This window comes from Tyto alba, unplaced genomic scaffold (genome assembly GCF_018691265.1).
Source record: "Tyto alba isolate M040663 unplaced genomic scaffold, T.alba_DEE_v4.0 Super-Scaffold_6, whole genome shotgun sequence".
Lineage (NCBI taxonomy): Eukaryota > Metazoa > Chordata > Aves > Strigiformes > Tytonidae > Tyto > Tyto alba.
In genome coordinates this window covers 43040048-43059369 of record NW_024881327.1, presented here as the reverse complement: position 1 = coordinate 43059369, position 19322 = coordinate 43040048, and the positions used below count along the sequence as shown (strand labels likewise).

Genomic DNA, 19322 nt, shown 5'->3' with positions numbered 1-19322 from the left:
GCCAATGGGGCCGGCGCGCCCGGATGCGGGGGGTATTAAAACGAATGAACGGCTGGGATTGGCCGCTCGGGATCCGTCTTCCTTCCCGGCAGCCAATCGGGGAGGCGGCCCCGAGCGACCCGATCGCTGAGTGGCAACTCGAGGCGAGGGGGCGGGGCCGCGCCGGCCGGCGGAACCGAGTCCCGTTGCCCGGGCAACGGGGGAAGCGGGGAGCGGCAGGGCCATGGAGGCGGCGGCGGGAGCCCCGGAGCGCCGGGAACCGAGCCCCGAGGAGCCGGAGCCCTACGAGCCAAAGAAGCCGGGGCCGGAAGAGACGGAGCCGCCGCGGGTGTCGGAGCCGAGACCTGAAGAGCCGGAGGAACAGGAGCCCTGCGAGCCAAGGAAGCCGGGGCCGGAGGCGAGGGCGCCGCCGGGGCTCTCGGAGCCGCCGGAGCCGGAGGTCGCGGCGGGGCCCAGACCTGAAGAGCCGGAGCCCTGCGAGCCAAGCAAGCCGGGTCTGGAAGAGACGGAACCGCCGGGGCTCCCGGAGCCGGGGCCCGCGGCAGCAGCCGGCGGTGCCGGGGAGGAGGCGGCGGCGAGCGGCAGGGACGGTGCCGCGGACGAGGCGCCTCCCGCCGCCCGCGCCGAAGAGGCCGCGGGCCCCTCGGCACCGGCCACTGCCGGCGGAGCGGAGCGGAGGAGCGGCGAGGCGGTGGGCGAGGAGCCGGGCGTCGCGGAGGAGGAGAGCGAGGAGGAGCAGCGGGAGCGGGAGGCGCTGCTGGAGCAGCACCGCGGGCTGGCGGGCGAGCGGGAGCGGCTGCGGCAGGCCAGCGCCCGCCTGCAGATGCGGCTGGGCGAGCTGCTGCGGCTGCGGCAGGGCGAGCGGCGGCCGCGGGCCGAGGCGGCGGCGGGCGGGCCGCAGCGGTACGGCCAGAGCCTGCGGCGGCTGCGGGAGCTGCGGGAGGAGCGGGAGCGGGAGGCCGCCGCCTGCCAGCAGCAGGTGGAGGCCCGCCGGCGGGCCGGCGAGGAGCGGCAGGCCCGGGCCCGGGCGGAGTGGGCCGCCTTCCAGGCCCGCAAGAAGACGGTGGCCAGCGGCAGCCTCGGGCGGCGGCGGGGCGGCGCGGCGGTGGACCGCATCCAGGCCCGGGAGCAGGACAAGGAGCAGCGAGTGCGCCAGGTGAGGCCCCGGCCGTCCCTCTCCTCTCTCTTCTCCCGTCAAAAAATTTCCGGGAAGCCCAGCGCTTCCCTCCTCTTGCAGCCAGGGTAACATCCACCACTCGGTATCAAACAACAGGTAACATGCGCAGCTTGCCTCCCCTCGAAGCTTTAGCATTGCAATGACTTATTTTAAACTGAAGCACTTCTTCCCTAGCAAGGCAAGGACTAACAAAATGGAGCAGTGATTCTTTCATTTCTACTCCTCTAGGCCCGCGTGGAAAACATCAAGCTGAAGCATGAAATCCAAAACCTTGAAACCATCTTGAAGGCTGAGGGAGAAGGGGTAGAAGGTCAACACTTTGTGGACTTTGAGCACATGAAGAAAGAGAATCAGAAACACAGCAAAAGATTGATGACCTTAGTGATGAAATTCAGAAGCTCAAAAAGAAGGTATCGAACACGGTACATATTCTCAGCCAGTTTAGGGAAAAACTGCAGTTTGTGGAAGCTGAAAACCAAGTCAGGAAGGCTGAACTGATGAACATTGAGACCATCTTGTCACAGAAGAGAGTCATTCTGACTAAAACAAAACAGGCCAGAGACAAGCTGCGAAGGAGCAATATGAAACTGCAGCAGCAGTGTGGGTTGCTTGGAAATGAGATACTGCTTCGGGACTTAGAGGAAAAGGTGGATACTGTAGAGCTGCTAAGCCAGCGCTTGGAAGCACTGAAACGTCACCATGCTGGGCTGATCCTTAATTGCAGGAGAATTCAGAAAAAAATCAAGGAAGCCAATGCCTCTTTCCTTGCTGAGGATGGCCACAGAAAACAAAGCATGGAAAAGTAATAGACAAGAGTTTTCCACAGTCCTAATTCTTAACGTGCTTCTTTTTGGCAAGTCTTGGTGAATACATTACACATGTACTCCTCAAAAAGCATTTTCTAAGTGTCAGTATTACGCATTCAGTGAAGAGACTCCAGTAGTTACTAATTTTGAATGAAACCAGATACATGTGCCTGTCTTAAAAAATACCTCAAACATCTACACTTTTAGAAAACCATCTCACCATTCAGTCCTGCAAGACCATGGCAGTACTGTATAAGCAGAGAACTCCTCATACCCTAACTCAATCCTGATCCTGCCACCGTCTGTATGGATTTTATAATTTGGTATCGACTTGATCTCTACAATAAATACACCTGTCATAGGGCAGAGCACAGGGGGTGATTTTCACAGATAAGGCTGAGAACTGGAGTGAAGCTTATGACCCGAGAACAGACAATATACTACATAAACTAAATAATTCACCTACTCTCTAAATATACTTGGCTGCCAGGTTTGCCTTAGTGGTGCACAAGAAGAAAGGTTTATCATTTTAAGAATTATTTTTATAGTATAAATATATACATATTACCACTCAAAACCACAGTTTTGCATTTTTTTGGTCTTTCAGCTTTTACTGTTTTAGGGTGTACTCAGCCTTGTCTTCCTCATAGATGGTGTGTGAAGAGGTGGAATAGTGTAAGCCCATCACTGTTTTAGTCCAATCTGCACTGCTCGACTACAGTCTGTCAGAATTCCAGACAAAAAGACTGAAGAAGGGGAGGGAGCGACAAACATTTACACATCTGTGACTGTACAGCTCACAGAGCTTTAGTTACAGGAAGCTGCTTCCCTTTTCAAAATAGCATGTTCTTTAAACTCCTGTTTCCCCATGGCAAACTGTCTATGAGACTGATCTATATCCTGCAGCTCTTGCTGCTGCTAGTGTAGCATTATTTTTGATTTAAGGTGTGGGATGGATGCCAAGAATATAGAAACATCTTAGGACAGTAAAACGTTGGAGCTGTGACATGCTATGTTCTCATTACTGAAGGAACTGCAACTTTGGCAGGCTCCTTACAGGCCACCACTAGCTGATATGCCCAATTATCCAATCAGTCCTACTGAGTTCATTGTTAATTTCTATTTGTGGTATCATTACTTTGCTTAGACAGATGCACAATCTTTAGTCCCATTTTTGGCAGTCAGTTGGGTATTAAAGGCCCAGATTTAAGGGCTCAACAGCTGTGAATTTTGCAAGAAAGGCGGCACGTCCCAGTGGGAAGGAAGAAAAATGGAGTCTTTTGGTTTTCCACCACACGTTGGAATTACACCCCATGGGACCCGTATTGCTGAGCTGCTGGTTCTAGTTCCGAAATAAGTTGCATATGCTTTTAAGCAAAGTACACAAATCACTGAATGCACTTACAGGGGGATAAAAAGTAGATGAACTTACGTAAAGACATTTATAGGAATGGCTTACACCTTTCTCTTTTAAGTCATCTCTGAAGTAGGTTTTCTGAATTGCCAGGATATTTAAAAGACAAAACATAATTAAAGGGGTGACTACACTATTGAAGGCTTAAATCTTTTTCTTTTGTCACAGTGAAATGAGAGATCAGTAATCTCTTACTGCAATCATGCAATAGCAATTCAGTTATATTCTTCTAAGGCCCTCACAGTTCTGCAGAACTATTGCATACACAGTGGAACTGTGCAAGCTCTTGTTTCACTAATGACAGATTTAAATATGATACTCTCTATCTTCAGTAGCTCAAACACTGTACTCATGAAGAGACATTACACAACTAATATTCAAAAACCTTTCACAAAATACTAGTAGATCTACCTCTCTCTGTTGTTGCTGAATAGCAAAAGGAGACAACTGCCAACCACGTATCTTAAAAAAAGAAACACCAAACTCAGTACCTTTCATCTTCAGCCTTGTACTGACAGTGAGCTCTTCTGCTGAAAGAGTGGCTATTGCACAAGTCAAGCAACCTCCTCGTGTTCCACAAAACTGTCTTCAGAAATAATTAAGAATGATCAGCAGTCATCTCTCTAAGATAAGTTACTTTTACCTGTTTCGACTTCTTAAAAATTCCTGCCAGGAAAATTCTTACACTTGGTGCTTCTGATTTAAGATACATAAACCTTCCTTTAACTTGTAAAACCCTATCAAGCAACAAATGTAGACAGATAAAGGGAGGAGAAGCAGGGAAGGTAAATCTTGGATGCTTTTCGTTGCTGCATGCTTGGCATCTGGAGAATTCAAGAGTTTAGGGTGCCAGTGAGGTCGATGGTATATTTCCTGAACTGAGTATTTCTACTGAAACAAATACAAAGACATTTGCTTAAACTTCACGTGCTGTCTCCAGGACCACTTCTTTTTTTTTTTTTTTAGCACTGATTTCTTGAGACAATCCACTGCTACCCCAGACTTCCAGAGCACCCTGAGATTGAAGATCAAAGTTTCCTCAATTTTCTTCCAACAAATACAGGAAGACATTCTGTCAGGAAGCAGTGAAGACAAATGTCATTTTACTTCCTAATCTCATGTGCTGACACGCAGGGAAGTATTTCACTTCTCTTCGAACAGACTGGAATTAGTACTGAGAAAACAGGTAAGGAAAAGTAAATCTGTTTTTGAACCATTTTGTCCAACTCCTATAATATATACAACACAAAGCTCTATCAGTATCAAATTGGTATAGGCTTAAATAAAGCAATTGATTTTGCATTCTAGTCCAGCAAATCAACCAGTGAGATACTTCAGTACAAGTGAGAGATGTTTACTGGAGAAACTACAATCATGGCAGCCTACTCTTTGACTACATTCCCCACATAGTCTTGTTGCACTGGTGCTGTCTTCTCTCCCTTGCTTTTATTTATATTTTATTTGGTGCTTTAACCTCTTTTCAGCTAAGTAAACAACAAGAAGCATCTCCACTTTAATCTGAAATTAGGACTATGTAAATATGAAAACAACACTGCTGTAAATTGAGCACAAAAATGCCTTGTGATTATGAAACTTGCAATAGACCAGTTTTTCTTCTTTTAAAATACAGAAAGGATAAAGTATTCAGGCATTTGAGTTCCGTGCATCTCAAAGATGTATATACATCTATTTTTCGTATAAATTTATCAGACCTCAGACCTAGTCCAAAGAAAGGCCTATGAAATGGATTAAACCATAAGTATCAAATCTTCTAAATGCCACATGTAATATAACAGGTATTTTAACATGAGAACTGACAGCATCACCAGAAAATCTTCCACCTGCAATACTTAAATGTCCCAAAGTCCTGATTTTGGGCAGACAAAAATTGCTAAAGAAGCCTGTGAAGTAACAGACAGGTACTTGAATTTCTATTCTCTGAATTACACTGACAATAGGTGATTAAGATAACTTTACATGACTTTATTTAACAAAACCATATATTTACAGTTGAAAAAAGTTCCAGTTTGATACATATATCTAAACAAAACAAATCTGATAACTACATAAAACCAATTTAAATATGATGTACAGGGGATGTATCAACAGTTCTCTACACATCATTCTAGTTTTAAAACATTCAAAAATAAGCTGTTACAAGGTACCTTTTTATTTCAAACAAAATTCTTTACTAAATGAAATAACGTTAATGATTGATTGCTGATTGAATTTGCAAAACGGCTTTATAATAAAGTGCAGGTGATACAGAATTCCAAACCTGGTTGAAGTTTTCTGGTTTCTCTAGTCTGCTGCATGTACAGTGAGTGGTAGTTGCAGACTTCTAACGTATTGCAGCATTTTTATTTTTCCTTAAACCCATGAAGAAAAGAAAGTTGGCTTGATGGGGACACTTGCCCAATTAAAGAAAATCTCATGCATCTTGTTACATATACTCTCAAGCACCTGAACAAAAAAATTGTCAGAACTTTTTATGCAATCCCTGAATTTATTACAGAAATCTTCATTAATAGCTAATTAAGAGATTTGGTATGCTGCAAGAAACTTAAAAAGCTCAGTGGCAAGTAATTCTATGTCCTTACTACTCATCTCTGGTTTTAACCAAAATTCAAGCGTTACCTTCAAGTCAAGTTACTGAGAAGTTGAAACAATGGTATCTCTAGGCAGGTGATTTCTTTTTTCAAATGTATTTTGTTTGAAAACGAACTGTGCAAAGCTCCTTATTGCATTGCTTTTCTTCATTAAAGAACATACCTTATATACACAAAGAAATTATTTAGAAAATATATACATCTTCTAAGAACAGAAAGATCAAATCACAAAACAAAATAATTACATTTGCAAGTAACAAACAGTGCACAAGTGTTGCAGCAGGCCTTTTTCCCCACAACTATGCCCATTTTCACTGTTCCATTCAACATCTTACTGAGAAGAGAAAAAGGAGAACAGGCTGTCCATGGCTGAAAAGATACCTAGGAGCTAAAGAATGCATTTTAACCAGACAAATGAGCCATACTTGTAGACTTGGTTTAAAAGGAAATACAAATCTAGTTGCAATGAAGACTTAAATCACAAAGCCAGTTACAGTATCACCTAAAAAATGTATACTGTGAAAAAAGTTGTCTGTGTTTAATAAAACGTTTAAAAGCATAGTGCAAATGTTTCAGATGGTAGGCCTCTCATATCCTTCACGGAAAGGCATATTTGTTGTAGTAACAGAAGAAATAGTATTAAAAAACACTTACTGACCTTCCAGCCTTCTATTGCACTTCAAAGCAGTGTAGCATACAAGTACCGGTCACTGAAGGACCAAAACTATACAAATTCTGGGAGAATTAACATCTGTTTCATATCAACATCCTGATACCTATTTTCAGTAAGTGATGACCTAGAACAAGTCGTACGGAGGACTTAAGATGGCCAACAAAAAAACCACATCCATGATGTCAGGTACACAGAGTAGACAGGAAAAGAGGCCAATGAGGTATCAGACTTGCAAGCTGCATTTGCATCACACATCTTCCAGAGTGATTATGAGTCCTCACTTACCAGGGAATCTTGCTCTCGCTTTTTAATATTACAATCAAACTATCCCTTGCAGAAACAGTATTTGTACTAAAGGACTGCATTTTGATTACGTCCCATGGTCCTTTACATTATATGTTGAGTTGAGCAGTGTGCAACTATTATTCTCTTTTTTTTTTTTTTTATTCAGACAATGCCAAAATAATCAGCATAAAAGAGACTGAAGAGCATTGGGAAACCGCTGATCATATAGCTAGGATTTAATAACTCCTGTTTACAGTTAACACAAATATTGCTTCAGTTAGCTTCCCTTTTCAATGATGGTCATTATTTATAAAATAGGTTTTACACTACACACTATGCAATAAACATTCTTGTAAATCAGAGGCACTCATGATTTACAGCTCAACATTCATCTGAATGCAGGGAGGATCTAAGCTGTGTAACAGAATTATGCAACTGTAGTTTCCTGCCTCTGTAACTTGCTCCCATATATTAGAGGCTGGATAAAATGCTAGGAAATGACATCTTGTACTTATCCTGATGGTATTTGTCTGGCACATTCCCCAATAAACTTCTTTCACTTGTCACTACATACAGATCAGCTCCACGTAACCCTTTCCCACTGCGGCAGCAGCAGCTTCAGGAGATCTCGCATAACCTTTTCAGAAGCAACATGGGCTTATGTAACTTCTCCCCTACACCCTTTCCTCCTCAGTTTTGCCAGTGAGCAGAGCTCGGTTTAAAGTATAAAAATTGCTTTTAACCATTTCTCAGCTTACCTGCACAGCCCACAGTTTTATCAGCATGACTGGAGAGACAGCACAGGACTAAGTAGCTGGTAGGCAAGAACACCCTGAAACGGCACTGCCCCAGAAAGAGAGACATGGAAACATACATTTAGTAGTATGCGATCCTGGCTTTAAACAGAGGAAAAAGAGTACAATTGGGAAATGATGCCAGCTTAATACTAGAAACCCCCCAGTGAGTTTGGAATCTAGTCTGATGAACGGAACTTCTTCCATATGCATCCAGATTGGAAACATAGATTTCCAAGGCATCTTGAAGAATAATTGGTTTTGCACTGCTAGCGTGACTTCCCTTCCAAGTTTACCTTCTACTTAACTTTTTCTTATTAAAGAATGGAATGTAGTTCTATGTCTACATGATTTCTTTGGTAAAGGGGACCCACAGCCTATAAAACAAGAAGCATTTCTAAAGCAATGGTCCTTATATCATTTAACTATAAATTCCAGCACCAGTTACTTGAAATCTAGATCCTGCTACTGTTATAGGTATGGGAAATATATCCTGCCTAAGAATGAAACTGGGGAATAGCTTTCAAAGCAACCAACATTGCTGAATGCCCAGTCTTTCAAAACATCAAAGAAAAAACAACACCTTAAAAAACCCTTAATATTGTTTAGTTTCACTGCCCTCATCAGAAGTATAGAACATGTAACGCTGTTCACAGCAAATGCTCATTCCACTAAAAGTTTAAGGCTATGCCTAGGTTTAATTTATAAGGGGTTTCTCCCCTGATTTCCTTCCTTCCTTTTTTTTTTTTTTCTCCCCTCCTCCTCTTTTTTCCTCTCTCCCCTTTAAGGCTATTCTACTACTAAACAAAACTCTGAAATAACACTTTGATTTGCAGGCTCATACATATCAAACAGTACTCAATACTTTTGCCACTTTAGCTCTTTTCCCGTGAGTCACTGGAGGCAACCGTAATTTTAACGTTTGAGTGAAGGACTTCCTTTTTCCATTTCTCGGTTATCTTTCTGCAGAGCAGCCAGAATCTAGACATTTCAAGGAAGAAAAAAGTGTTAGATTTTAAAAGTGACTCAATAAATCACTGTCTGAAGAGTTTTCAATTTAATTATCTCCAAGCAATACTATTTCAACTATTAAATGTAATCAGATTTAGAGAACCTCTGCACTGACAGAGACCTCTCCCGTAAGTCCTTGTGGCATGGTAGATACAAATGGATTTAACAGAAGTTTAAACTCAATCTCTCCCCAGTGCACACTTTTGAAGCCTGGAGATGAGATTCTTACCCAGATTACACGAGTGTAGCACTATTAAAGGATGCTGCCTGAGGGGACGTTATACTTCTCAAGATAAATGGAATGTCTGAAAGCACAAGTGAGCAGCCTGAGCAATATGATATTATCTAAGAGTTCAGGACAGAATTATCTTAGTGCTGACTGGTGCTTGCCTAGAGCACATCACTGTCTCCAGATCTGCTTACATCTTCTTCCGAAGCAAGAAGTCTGCGTTTGCATCCACACTGAAAACTTGTATTTCCTAGTATCTGATGCACAATTTTGTTTTGTTAGCCCTCGTGTAAAGGGCACAGCAACAGCCAGTTTCTCATGCTGCTTAACACACTCCCTGCCCTATAGTTAGTCTCTGCTGAAGAAGTCCAGCAACATCCTCAAGGATCACCCTGGAACAGAAGGTACTGAGGGACATTTCATCTCAAACAATTGCAGTTATGAGTAAGGAACCTTCTTTTCTCCCTCTGACTGACTTCAAACGTCCACACCATCAGAATTAACAGGAGGTGGGGCTAAATCCCTCACAGGGCAATCACACCCCATCACCTGTACTTCAGTGCAAAAGCACCCACAGCTGTTGCAATGAGAGTTCAACACGGATCTGAACTGAGCCACAGCTGGCTGGCTGTTCAGTGATTTCTAGAATCAGAGAGAGATTTCAGTGAGATCCTCTTTACAGAGATTCAGGGTAAACCAACAGCTACTCATCAGATGGGCTTATGAGAGTTTCAAATGCCATAGAAACAACGTCCTTGGTGGAAAAAAGTTACCCTTTTTAAAGAACATGAGAATGACACCAAAATACTGACCCAGAAAAGCACAGACCTTAAGCCAATTAACAGAGCTCAGATTCTGTGGTAATTTGGAAAACTTTATAAAATTTGAAGCATACAGATTACAGAAATGCTAAGCCAACACTCTAGTCTGTTTTACCATCTCTAGTCCTCTGCTATTGATGACAAAGCAGTAGGTTTAGCAACACCCTCACATTTCAGTCTAAGGCTGTATTGGAATAAGGCCCTGGAGTTCTTTGTAGGTAATTCCAGAAGTAAAACAGACTTCGCAGGTTTCCTATTAATAACGAGAGTCCTTGTTACTAGAGGTGCTGTGTCCATGACTTACCAGGACTCCTTTCAGCCTTTAGTTTCCTGAGCAGAGTGACCAAGGAAAAATGGAGTGAGATATAAAATATACACCAGCCCATCTGATGAGGGAACCAGCTTCCTATGCAGCCTGTAACATTTTAGATGAAGTTCTACATATATCATCTCTAGACAACATCAGGTCAGAACATGACCCAGAGGGTAACAGAACCATAATTACCATGGTACAGCAAGGTGAGAGGTTCAGTAAGTGGGTGTTTTTCTGACTGCCAAGTACACCTACTGCTGAGATGTGCACCTAAATTGACTTCTGAGTTCTACAGTCAGATAGTCACAAAGAAGTAGTACCTCAAGCTCTGTTGCTCACTTGTGCAGTACAGTTGCTGTAACCAAATGAGATGATGCTAGAGATGAGAACACAAAGCCCACTTTTCTAAGCTCAAGAGCATTCTGCATCCTCTGGGAACTAGTGCACATGGTCAGTCAGTCCACCTAAGAGTTTATCTTCAAAGTGGCGCATCCATCACTCCTGACACTCATTTTGCTAATTTGAAAAGGTATTTCCCTACAGAAAATACATGGGTACTACAGCAAAGTATCTGCCTTCTCCAGCAATAGCCTCGGTCAGAAAATTATCTACCGAGGAAACATCCCAGCTGCAGACAGACTTCTCGAGCATACTGTGTGGGACTCATACCCAGCACTCCATCTGTGCAACCAAGTCACACACTACCAAAAGTCCGTCTGTCCTAGAAAGGCAAAGTTCAGGTTTCTGAGTCCAAACTCTTTCTGGTGAATTTTAAAGACTGCACAGAGGTAAGAAGCCATCACAGGCAACATCTTAGTAGGAGAAAACAAAATCCCACACCATCTTTGTCTTGTTAACGTTTCTAGGTTGGTTCCAACAGTGGTACCTCAGCAACCAAGCAGTCCCAGCAAGTGCACGATGTGAGCAAATTCATAGCCCCTACCACTTCTGGCTTGGAAAAGGATGGCAGGCTAGAGAGTGAACAGGCTTTCCTGATGGAAGCTTACTCAGCAGTGGAACTACCTGGTGAAGAAAGCCAGCTGGTGCGGAAGTCAAGATAGGTAAGAGGTCAGCCAACACCAACCCTACAGCATGCTCGCCTCCAGCATAGTCAGAATGAAGCTGATGAGAAGACGAAGGAAGACTGCTTGGGCTAGGTTTGTTACCTTGAAGTCCTCCTGTTGTGACAATCACCACTAAACCTTCCCCTGTGTTACAGACTGAAAACCACTGGCTAAGAAAGCCTGTTACTTGGGTTACTTGGCAGAATGGGACCCCTATCTCTCCTTCTCTGCAAGGGAAGCAGCAGTTGTCTGAGAATTCATTTGGTATGTGACCCTCATCCACACACGATGTGTACAAATAAATTGAGTCATATGAACAAGAAGCAAGACTGGGAGTTTACTAGGAGAGACATTACTGGCTGAAAAATGTTCTTGAGGATAGAAACAAAGCTGGATCTGTACTAGCAACTTATGACAAGACCAGAAGGGAAACGCAAACTAATCTGTGAGGAAAGCCATGTCACAAAGGAAATACTGGCAGTGTCCTACTCTTAGCTGGGTGGCATAGGTTGTGTTCCCGCTTATATACAAGATAAGGCTGAGAATGCTACCATCTAGTCCTGCTGTGAAGGTTAGAAATTCTCATCTCAAAGAACAAGCTGGTAGTCCCCAGTATCTACAGGCTGACTATTACTCCAGGAAAGAACCATAAAGTCCCATTTGCAGCTGAATTGCCATAACCGCTACGTTTAATATCACCTTTCAGTTTCACTGCAAAAAAGAATTTGGATAAAATGGGCAGAGCTCTACTACAGCATGACCATGAAGCAGGCTGTATTACTACTTTGAAGAAAGGAAAAGAATATTAAAAAAAAAAAAAGTTTCCACTCCAAACACTGTGGAGTCCAGTGACCTAAATCTCCGGCACGAATGGCTGTTACAGCCACTTAATGATTGCCATATTCAGATGACATACTTCCATCTTTTTTCTTTAAATTGGAATTTAGTTGAAATTACAGTGATGAGACGCAATTTCTGAAATAAAGGCTTCAGTGCTAAATTCCAATAAAGAAGTCAGAGATGCAGACACTTCTGTACAGCCCCAAATTAGGCAAAATAGATCCTCAAGAGTATTAAGATGACTGTACAACAACGTGTCCTGACAAATTCTCACCTTCTCCCAAAGAGTGAGTTTCTGCTTTTAAATATCAAGTTGTAGTGCTGCCAGAAGCCTTTGTATTTAATAAATTTAAAAAATCGTATGATACTTGACTTTACTCAACATTTCAATTTTGAATGTTGACTGAGCTCTCACTTTCCAGAGGAGAGTAAGCTCAGGAAATCCACTCACCTCAATGCACACTAAAAGCATGAAGCAAGCTATACAGTCCTACCTACCTGTAAAATCAAACACTATCTCTGCTAAAACATCCTTCCAGGTGTTGCCAAACCCCATTTTCATGAGTACAGTACAATCATCTGTTATCAAAGATTAACATCCTCTTTACCTGAGCCCATTTTTTGTTTCTACTTTGCATCTGAATGGCAGCAATAGATGTGAAGAATTCTTCCGAAGGCAAGTCCTCTGGTAGCTTTGTTAAAAACTGAGCTATATGAATGAAGTCCATTTTGGTCAAAATATCTTCAAAAAGTTTTAATATTCCCAGAGCTGTACGGAATAAGAACTCTTCTCCATCCCGGCAGAACACATCCCAGACACGACATGCCAAGTCTAGTGGCAAAGATTTGCTGTACAATGTGAATATCCTGGGAAACAGAATAAAATTTTCAGAGTTACTGGACAAGAATGTCTTAGAGACTCACAAAAGTACACAGACTGACCATCAGTAAGTTTGAGGCTTCTCAAATATTTATAACTGAATATTCTTTTTTTTTTTTTCTTTTAAATTTCAAAAGTACTTCTATTAATTGCAGCATACCAATACAAGAAACACTATAAAATTGAACAACCATTAAGGCATCTTGCTATCAGTCTGGGTCTCCAAGTTCAATTTTCTTAGATTACATCAGAAGAAACAATATACATGGTTTTATGAGGGACACGCACTGGCCACAGGTCTAGAGAAAGGCCTATTTAATCATCACTTTGATCTTGAGGATTGATGCAGTTCTAACTGCGAGAACACAAAAAGCTGAACCTTAAGACATATTGCAAAGGAATTCTGTGAATCACACGAAGGAGATGTGTAAAATTAACTCTGTGTTCCAGGCTTGATTGACTGGCAAAGTAATAATAGCACTAAGCTTTGGAGAAAATATCAGCTTGAACTCCCGTGAGTTGAGAGGATCGGGCAAGATGTCCAGAGACAATGTGTACACAGCTGTGGTAAGACGGTGGCTCAGTGCGCTTGAACGGATGTGATCCCCAAAGAGCAAAGGTAACACCAGAAGCAAGAACCTCCTCCCAGTTGCTAAAACTGTATTTTCATTAACTGCCAAGAGCACATTTCTTCCTTCATCAAAATGCTGACAGCCTTGCAGCCAGGAACACAAAGATGCTCCCTACTACCTCCTCTATGCAACGCTTCTCTACAAGACAAAGCAGTTTTCATTACCACTAACAACGTCATAACAGCAAGTGAAGAGAATTAAGTTTCCTGGAATCACGTTATAGTGTATAATGGGAGACAGTTACACAGATTTTTTCCTTCAGCATTTAAAGAGAGAACATTTATCCAGTGATGCACTGCATCAAAGATCTCTGTAAAACTGCAAATAACTCTTTCTCCAGCAGAGGTCAGCAAAGCGTCAAATTTAAATAAAACCTTTCCACACCTGTTAACATTTCTTTCCACGTGCACTGCACCAAACAGTAGTTCTCTTGCGTTTAAGACTCCCCATCCCCTTCAATTTTTTTATTTAGGAAATGTGGGTTTACATTAAAAAAACACAATGGAATAGATATATACACACACACACACACACACACACACACACACTCAGAGGTATAGAATATGAATGAATATATTTTCACAGCAAATTCTAATAATCAAAGGTTTTCTGCAGTATCTGCTTTTTATTATGTAAGATTATTTGAATTAAGTGCCATCAAGTGTCTGGCTTCTCTGTGAGTCGGCACATGTTAGGAAAATGGGAAAATACATTCATTTTAACAAGCAGCGAGACAAAACTAATCCCTTTGCACAAATTCAGGTGACAAGTAGATTTAAGGTTTAGGATCCTTAGGATCTTACTTTTTTCTATTTTTACATCTCATTGCAATGTTTTTATACCAAATGGAAATCGTTTAAACTCTGCTCTCCAAAAAGCTAAATTAGAAGTATAAAATTAAGCAAATAAGAGGTAGAGTCTGGGATTAAAAAAACCCACTATTGTTCATATATGTATTTTACATACATACATGAATGTATCAGAATGGCATGATAAAAGCCCCTTCTTTGGGTTATCGGCCAATCATGTGTTGCAGCTTTGTGTACTCTTTTAACATTTTTGTACAGTCACATGTCATATAAAAATGTCTTGCTGCAGAGTATCTACATGGCAGAATTAAGACCTTTTGTCGATACACACACACACGGGAAACACCAACAGCTTTTCCATTTAAAAAGAACAGTGTAATAGGAAGCAATTCAGCCGAGTTCTTTCCTGGTCACTAATTAGCAGGCAAGTACTCAGCCAGAAACAAGACCTGGTTAAAGATAAGTAACAATGCCTATTTCTGGATCTGTTTTTATTCAGAAAAGCTATTATTTTGTCATGATTCAACCCATGCGTATTAAATCTGCAGCTATGCAGAAAATTAACTGTCAGAAGAAATACTCAGAGCTATTTATTAGAACACTACTTTTTGTAGGAAAACATTTACTCACATCAAAAAAGCTGTCACATCAAATAAGGTATTTGATATTGATCTCTTCATAATTTGGAAGGAAGTGTGATTTGCAGGAAATTCGCGAGGCAATTAACTTTCATTAATACTAGCATGGAATTAAATGCACCAAGCCCTAAGGATGGAAACTGAGCCCCCTAGAATAAGCAATGAAACAACAGTGGAAATCATTACCGCTATGAATGGATACAGCATTTGCTCCTTTCAAACATTTCCTACTGAAAGACATTTTTTATTAGACATCTGAGCTATTGGTCTGAAATCCAGCTGAAATTTATTATAGTAATAAAGCAGCTGCTAGGCAGGAACAGTGAGAGCAGCAGCTCTCGGCAGCACTAGCACACTACTTGCACACGATCTGCTCTCACTGCACTGCAGGATGATCTTCTGCTCTCTTCCAACTCACTAGAAGTCCCAGGTGCAGAGAACATTGCTAACCAGCACAGAGGTGTCCAGTGCCAGAGTAACACAAAGGCAGGCTACGGCTGTTATCTGTTTGGAAGAGGGGAAAAACCCGAAGTACCAGATGTTCCCACTCCTCCCAGCCCTGCTCACAACCAAAGTGTGCTCTGAAGTAGACGCATGGAATTCTGGATGGTTTGCTACTCACAGGGAAAGCGTATGACCATCACGTTATCATCAAGAAATCACTGTTACCATGATAATCACAGGCTCTGTGTTTTCTTTCCTTTGTACCTTTTTTCTTAAAAAATTTCTTCCCTCTCTTTTTTTCCTCTTTTCTTTCTTTTTTAATTAAAAAGTCTTCATATGCTATCATTAGCAACAGCACTGAAGACAGGCATGCCGGATTTTGGATTGACAAATCATGCACAGCAATGCTGATGAAAATCAGATAGTCTGTATTCTTGCACTACACGTTCTTTTCCCATGTCTGCAACAACACAAAAATACTTCTGCAGCTTCTGAGTTCAGCTGTGGAAACTGATGACCTAATTCAGCATTTTAACTTAATTATTGGATCCTTCATCGTGGTACAATTTTTTAGTTGTTACAATTTATATCAATTTCAACTAGATCTGCTTTGAGACAAAAGACTGCATCCTTCTAAGTGTCCATGCATTACTGTATTATGTAGTGGCACCTCTGCTCTTATCAGCACCTTTAGAGCTACTGCAATAAGCTTGTTGGTAAGAGTTTATTTAGTACAATTTAAAAGTCATTACAGTTGAAAAAAAAAAAAAAAAGTAGAAGCCTTACTTTGTTCTTTATTAGGAAAATGAAAACAACTATTATGTACTATACAATACTGACTCCAAGAGCAACTTCTTAGCACTCAGCAAAGCTGATTGCATTGTAAAATGTAGCAATATAATACAAATACTGTCTGAGCTTCTGAGCAATTTCCAATCACTCAGAAGCACCCAAAAAACCCTGCTCTCTCACCCAGGAGTACTACACAGCAGTGCTATATTCCTACTGATTCCACCCTAACCTGCAGTGACATATGGATGAGCACACTGTAAATTGGGCTGAAGGCTGTGATGTTCTGAAGTCCAATAACAATTCCATTTAAAAAAATCTGGATGTCATCAAGAAACTTTTGGACAGAATTACAGTCCAGTTTTACTTTTGAAAAGGAGGCATGTATTTAAAGCATCATCTTGAGCTTCATGTTTTTTAGAGGGTGAAGCGCATGATATGGACTGGGTTTTAATTAATGTAACAGATCAGAAGCTTGTAAATAGTTCACTGGAGGTGCCCACTACAAACGTCTGCACAAAGCGGCTGGGACCTTTATCGTAACAAGCAAATGGTGCCAACAGAAAGTTAGTGTGCACAGAGCATAGTCAATGCAATATTAAAGAACCACTGATCAATCCATCAGGACAAACAAAGCCCTTGGCTACAATTATTGCCAAAATCATTTTTCTGAGTAGGGATAAAGAGGTGTTTGTAGAGCAGCAGCAGGCCATAATTAGACAGCATGTGTCCTTTGCAAACCCACATTCTGCTCTGCTCACAAGAGCCTGCAGTACATCGGCTGACAGAGCCAAGGGGCCAAAACTGAGCTATTCACACTATTTCCCCCCTAGTCTCTGTGAACCTGACTGCACATCGCTCTTTACACCCCTCTCACACTTGATTCCCTTTATATTCCTCAAAAAAAGTAAAAACCTATCTAGCTGTTGAATTCTTACCATGAGATTTATGAGTTGGAGTTTGGGCTTGAAGCACACGGATCCTTTTTAAAAGATGGGTGCCTTACTTCTGGCAGGTATCCACTGATAATCATACCACTGCAGCTTTTAATTAAATTCTTAAGTCCTTGGCAGTTTCCCATCACAGAAGGCAGTGGTGAAACCGAACTGGCAAGGCAGTTCCCCTCCCTAAATCCTCTACCAGCCCCAAGAAAACTCAAAGCAGCATTGCATCACCTGTAGAGCTGGGCCCATCTATACGCACGGCATTTCTTTTTCTTGGAATGTACCCTTCAACAAATCATTTAAGCATACCAATTTTACCACCGTTCCCTGTGGCACTGGTTACAGGAAGCAGCACAAAGGAGACTAGTTGATTCCACTGTAATTGTGGCAGGAGCAGGAGGGTTTCCCAGCAACTGGTCTGTGCAGCACTGGCTACTGGAGCCCTCCCAGAGCTGGCACCAACTGAGATTTACTGCACACATGCCTGCACAGTAACCATGCCAGCCACCGGAACAGCAGCAGGCATCCCTCTGGAGCTCAGAACAAAGGCGCATTTAAATAAAAATAATGTTGTTAGAGCAAGGCTGTTTCACAGAGATTTTTACCTACAACCAAAAGGTCTGTCTATTCAGAGCAACACTGTACCATATTCTTCCTTGATGTTAAACACACTGAAACCACATTGTTATCTTCCCGGAACCAGTCCTGTTTTTAATTCAATGATAGCAGTACTACAGCAAATTCACTTTCAGCCATGAGCCACAGGCAACCTGATAAACAACATTTTCCAAAGTCCTTAGCTTTAATAGTAACTCACTTGTAAGAACACAGACCCCCCAAACTTTTCCTTACATCTTTTCTGTCTTACTTCCTGGAAGTGATGGAAGGACAGCACATGTAAAATCCAATTCGCTAAGTTTCCAGTGCCCATTTAAAAAAAAATATTCTAAATCTGCTTCCTATGGGAACAAAGTATTTTAAAGTAGAGAGCATATAAATATGCATGCACACACACACACGTATACATATACTTATATACACATGCACAGATACACATATAAATTTAAATATTATACCTAAATCTTACACAGTTAAATACCAACTCCACCGTCTAACAAAATTAAAGACAGAGTGGGACAAGCTGTTCAGCTCAAGACAAGTGTGAAAAAATTTAATATATGATTGGGCAGGACTACCTCAAGTAACCTACATTCCTGTGAAAGATCATAGTGTTGTGACTCCCTAGGGATGGGGAGGAACACAGTACATTGTCCTTGGGATGCAAATAGACAATTTTAATATGGATGCAGGTAGTCAGCAAGAAATGCTGAGGGTTGTAAGTCCGCTCATACAAAGTCCCGGAGAAGCACCATCCACAAGCACTCCTGACAGAAGTTTCTTTCAAGTGCTTTTAAGAATACCCACAGAAGGAACACAAGGGAAGCCGCCCCCCCCACACACATACACACACACACACACTTCAACACTTCAGTTCTTTGCTCATTAAAAAAAAAAAAAAGAAAAAAATTTAATTTACTGATTTAACCTATCAGTGTGATCAGAGAGAACAACTGATCACATAAAATGTTTACTCAAGAAAATACAATGAAGACTAGTCTATCAAAGCAAAACTGCTGAGGGGAAAGTAAACTTTCAACCCTTCATCAACAGTCTTTTTCTAAATCTCCAATTTCTGGTATTGTTTCTCAGGATTTCTTTACAATGTAAAGCTCAAAGTTAGAGAACAGAGTGATATTAACATACCTGTACCATGAAGGCATTAGCTTTTAGTCTCCTCTACATAAAAAAATCACCTTACTTATGACAGCATTGTATTAAACTAGTAATCCACTGAAAAGATTATAACCTGGTGATTTTCATGTTGTCTATCCAGTTATTCTCCAGCATGTTTACAGTCTTCCTATTCTTATATCCCTTTTATTCAATTGCTTCCTCCACACACAGGCTTTTCACAATATTGTCTGAAGCAATATTATTTCAACATCTTTCCCCTTATCACTGAACATACCAGCCTCTGCCCTCTTCCTTCCCCTCTATCCTTTTCCAGTATTTTTTCTAGCATCTTCCTGCTCTGTGCAGTTCAATTTAATATTCTCCTAGTTCAGTCTAATATTCTCAGCCTTTAGTCT

At 41.6% G+C, this 19322-nt stretch overlaps 2 protein-coding genes across 4 annotated transcripts in view; one reads left to right on the top strand and one right to left on the bottom strand.

Moving 5' to 3' along the window:
- The first annotated feature begins 212 nt into the window (after positions 1-212).
- On the top strand, positions 213-4649 carry CCDC96 (coiled-coil domain containing 96). The gene is given in 4 exon segments (XM_042807792.1): positions 213-307; positions 347-1156; positions 1406-1532; positions 1535-4649. Coding segments are annotated over 4 exon segments (1470 nt in total). The 5' UTR covers positions 213-223; the 3' UTR covers positions 1984-4649.
- Positions 4650-5456: 807 nt separating this feature from the next.
- The window catches only part of TBC1D14 (TBC1 domain family member 14), a 74723-nt gene continuing 60857 nt past the window's right edge, over positions 5457-19322 (bottom strand). For 2 of the 3 annotated variants that reach the window (XM_032984460.2, XM_042807791.1), the window contains 2 exons: positions 12645-12903; positions 5457-8739 (listed from right to left, as the gene is read on the bottom strand). In XM_032984460.2, the coding sequence (XP_032840351.1) occupies positions 8674-8739; positions 12645-12903 (325 nt within the window). In that variant the 3' untranslated portion in view covers positions 5457-8673. The remainder of the gene's footprint in view (positions 8740-12644; positions 12904-19322) is intronic. The other variant, XM_032984461.2, reaches the window with a different exon arrangement.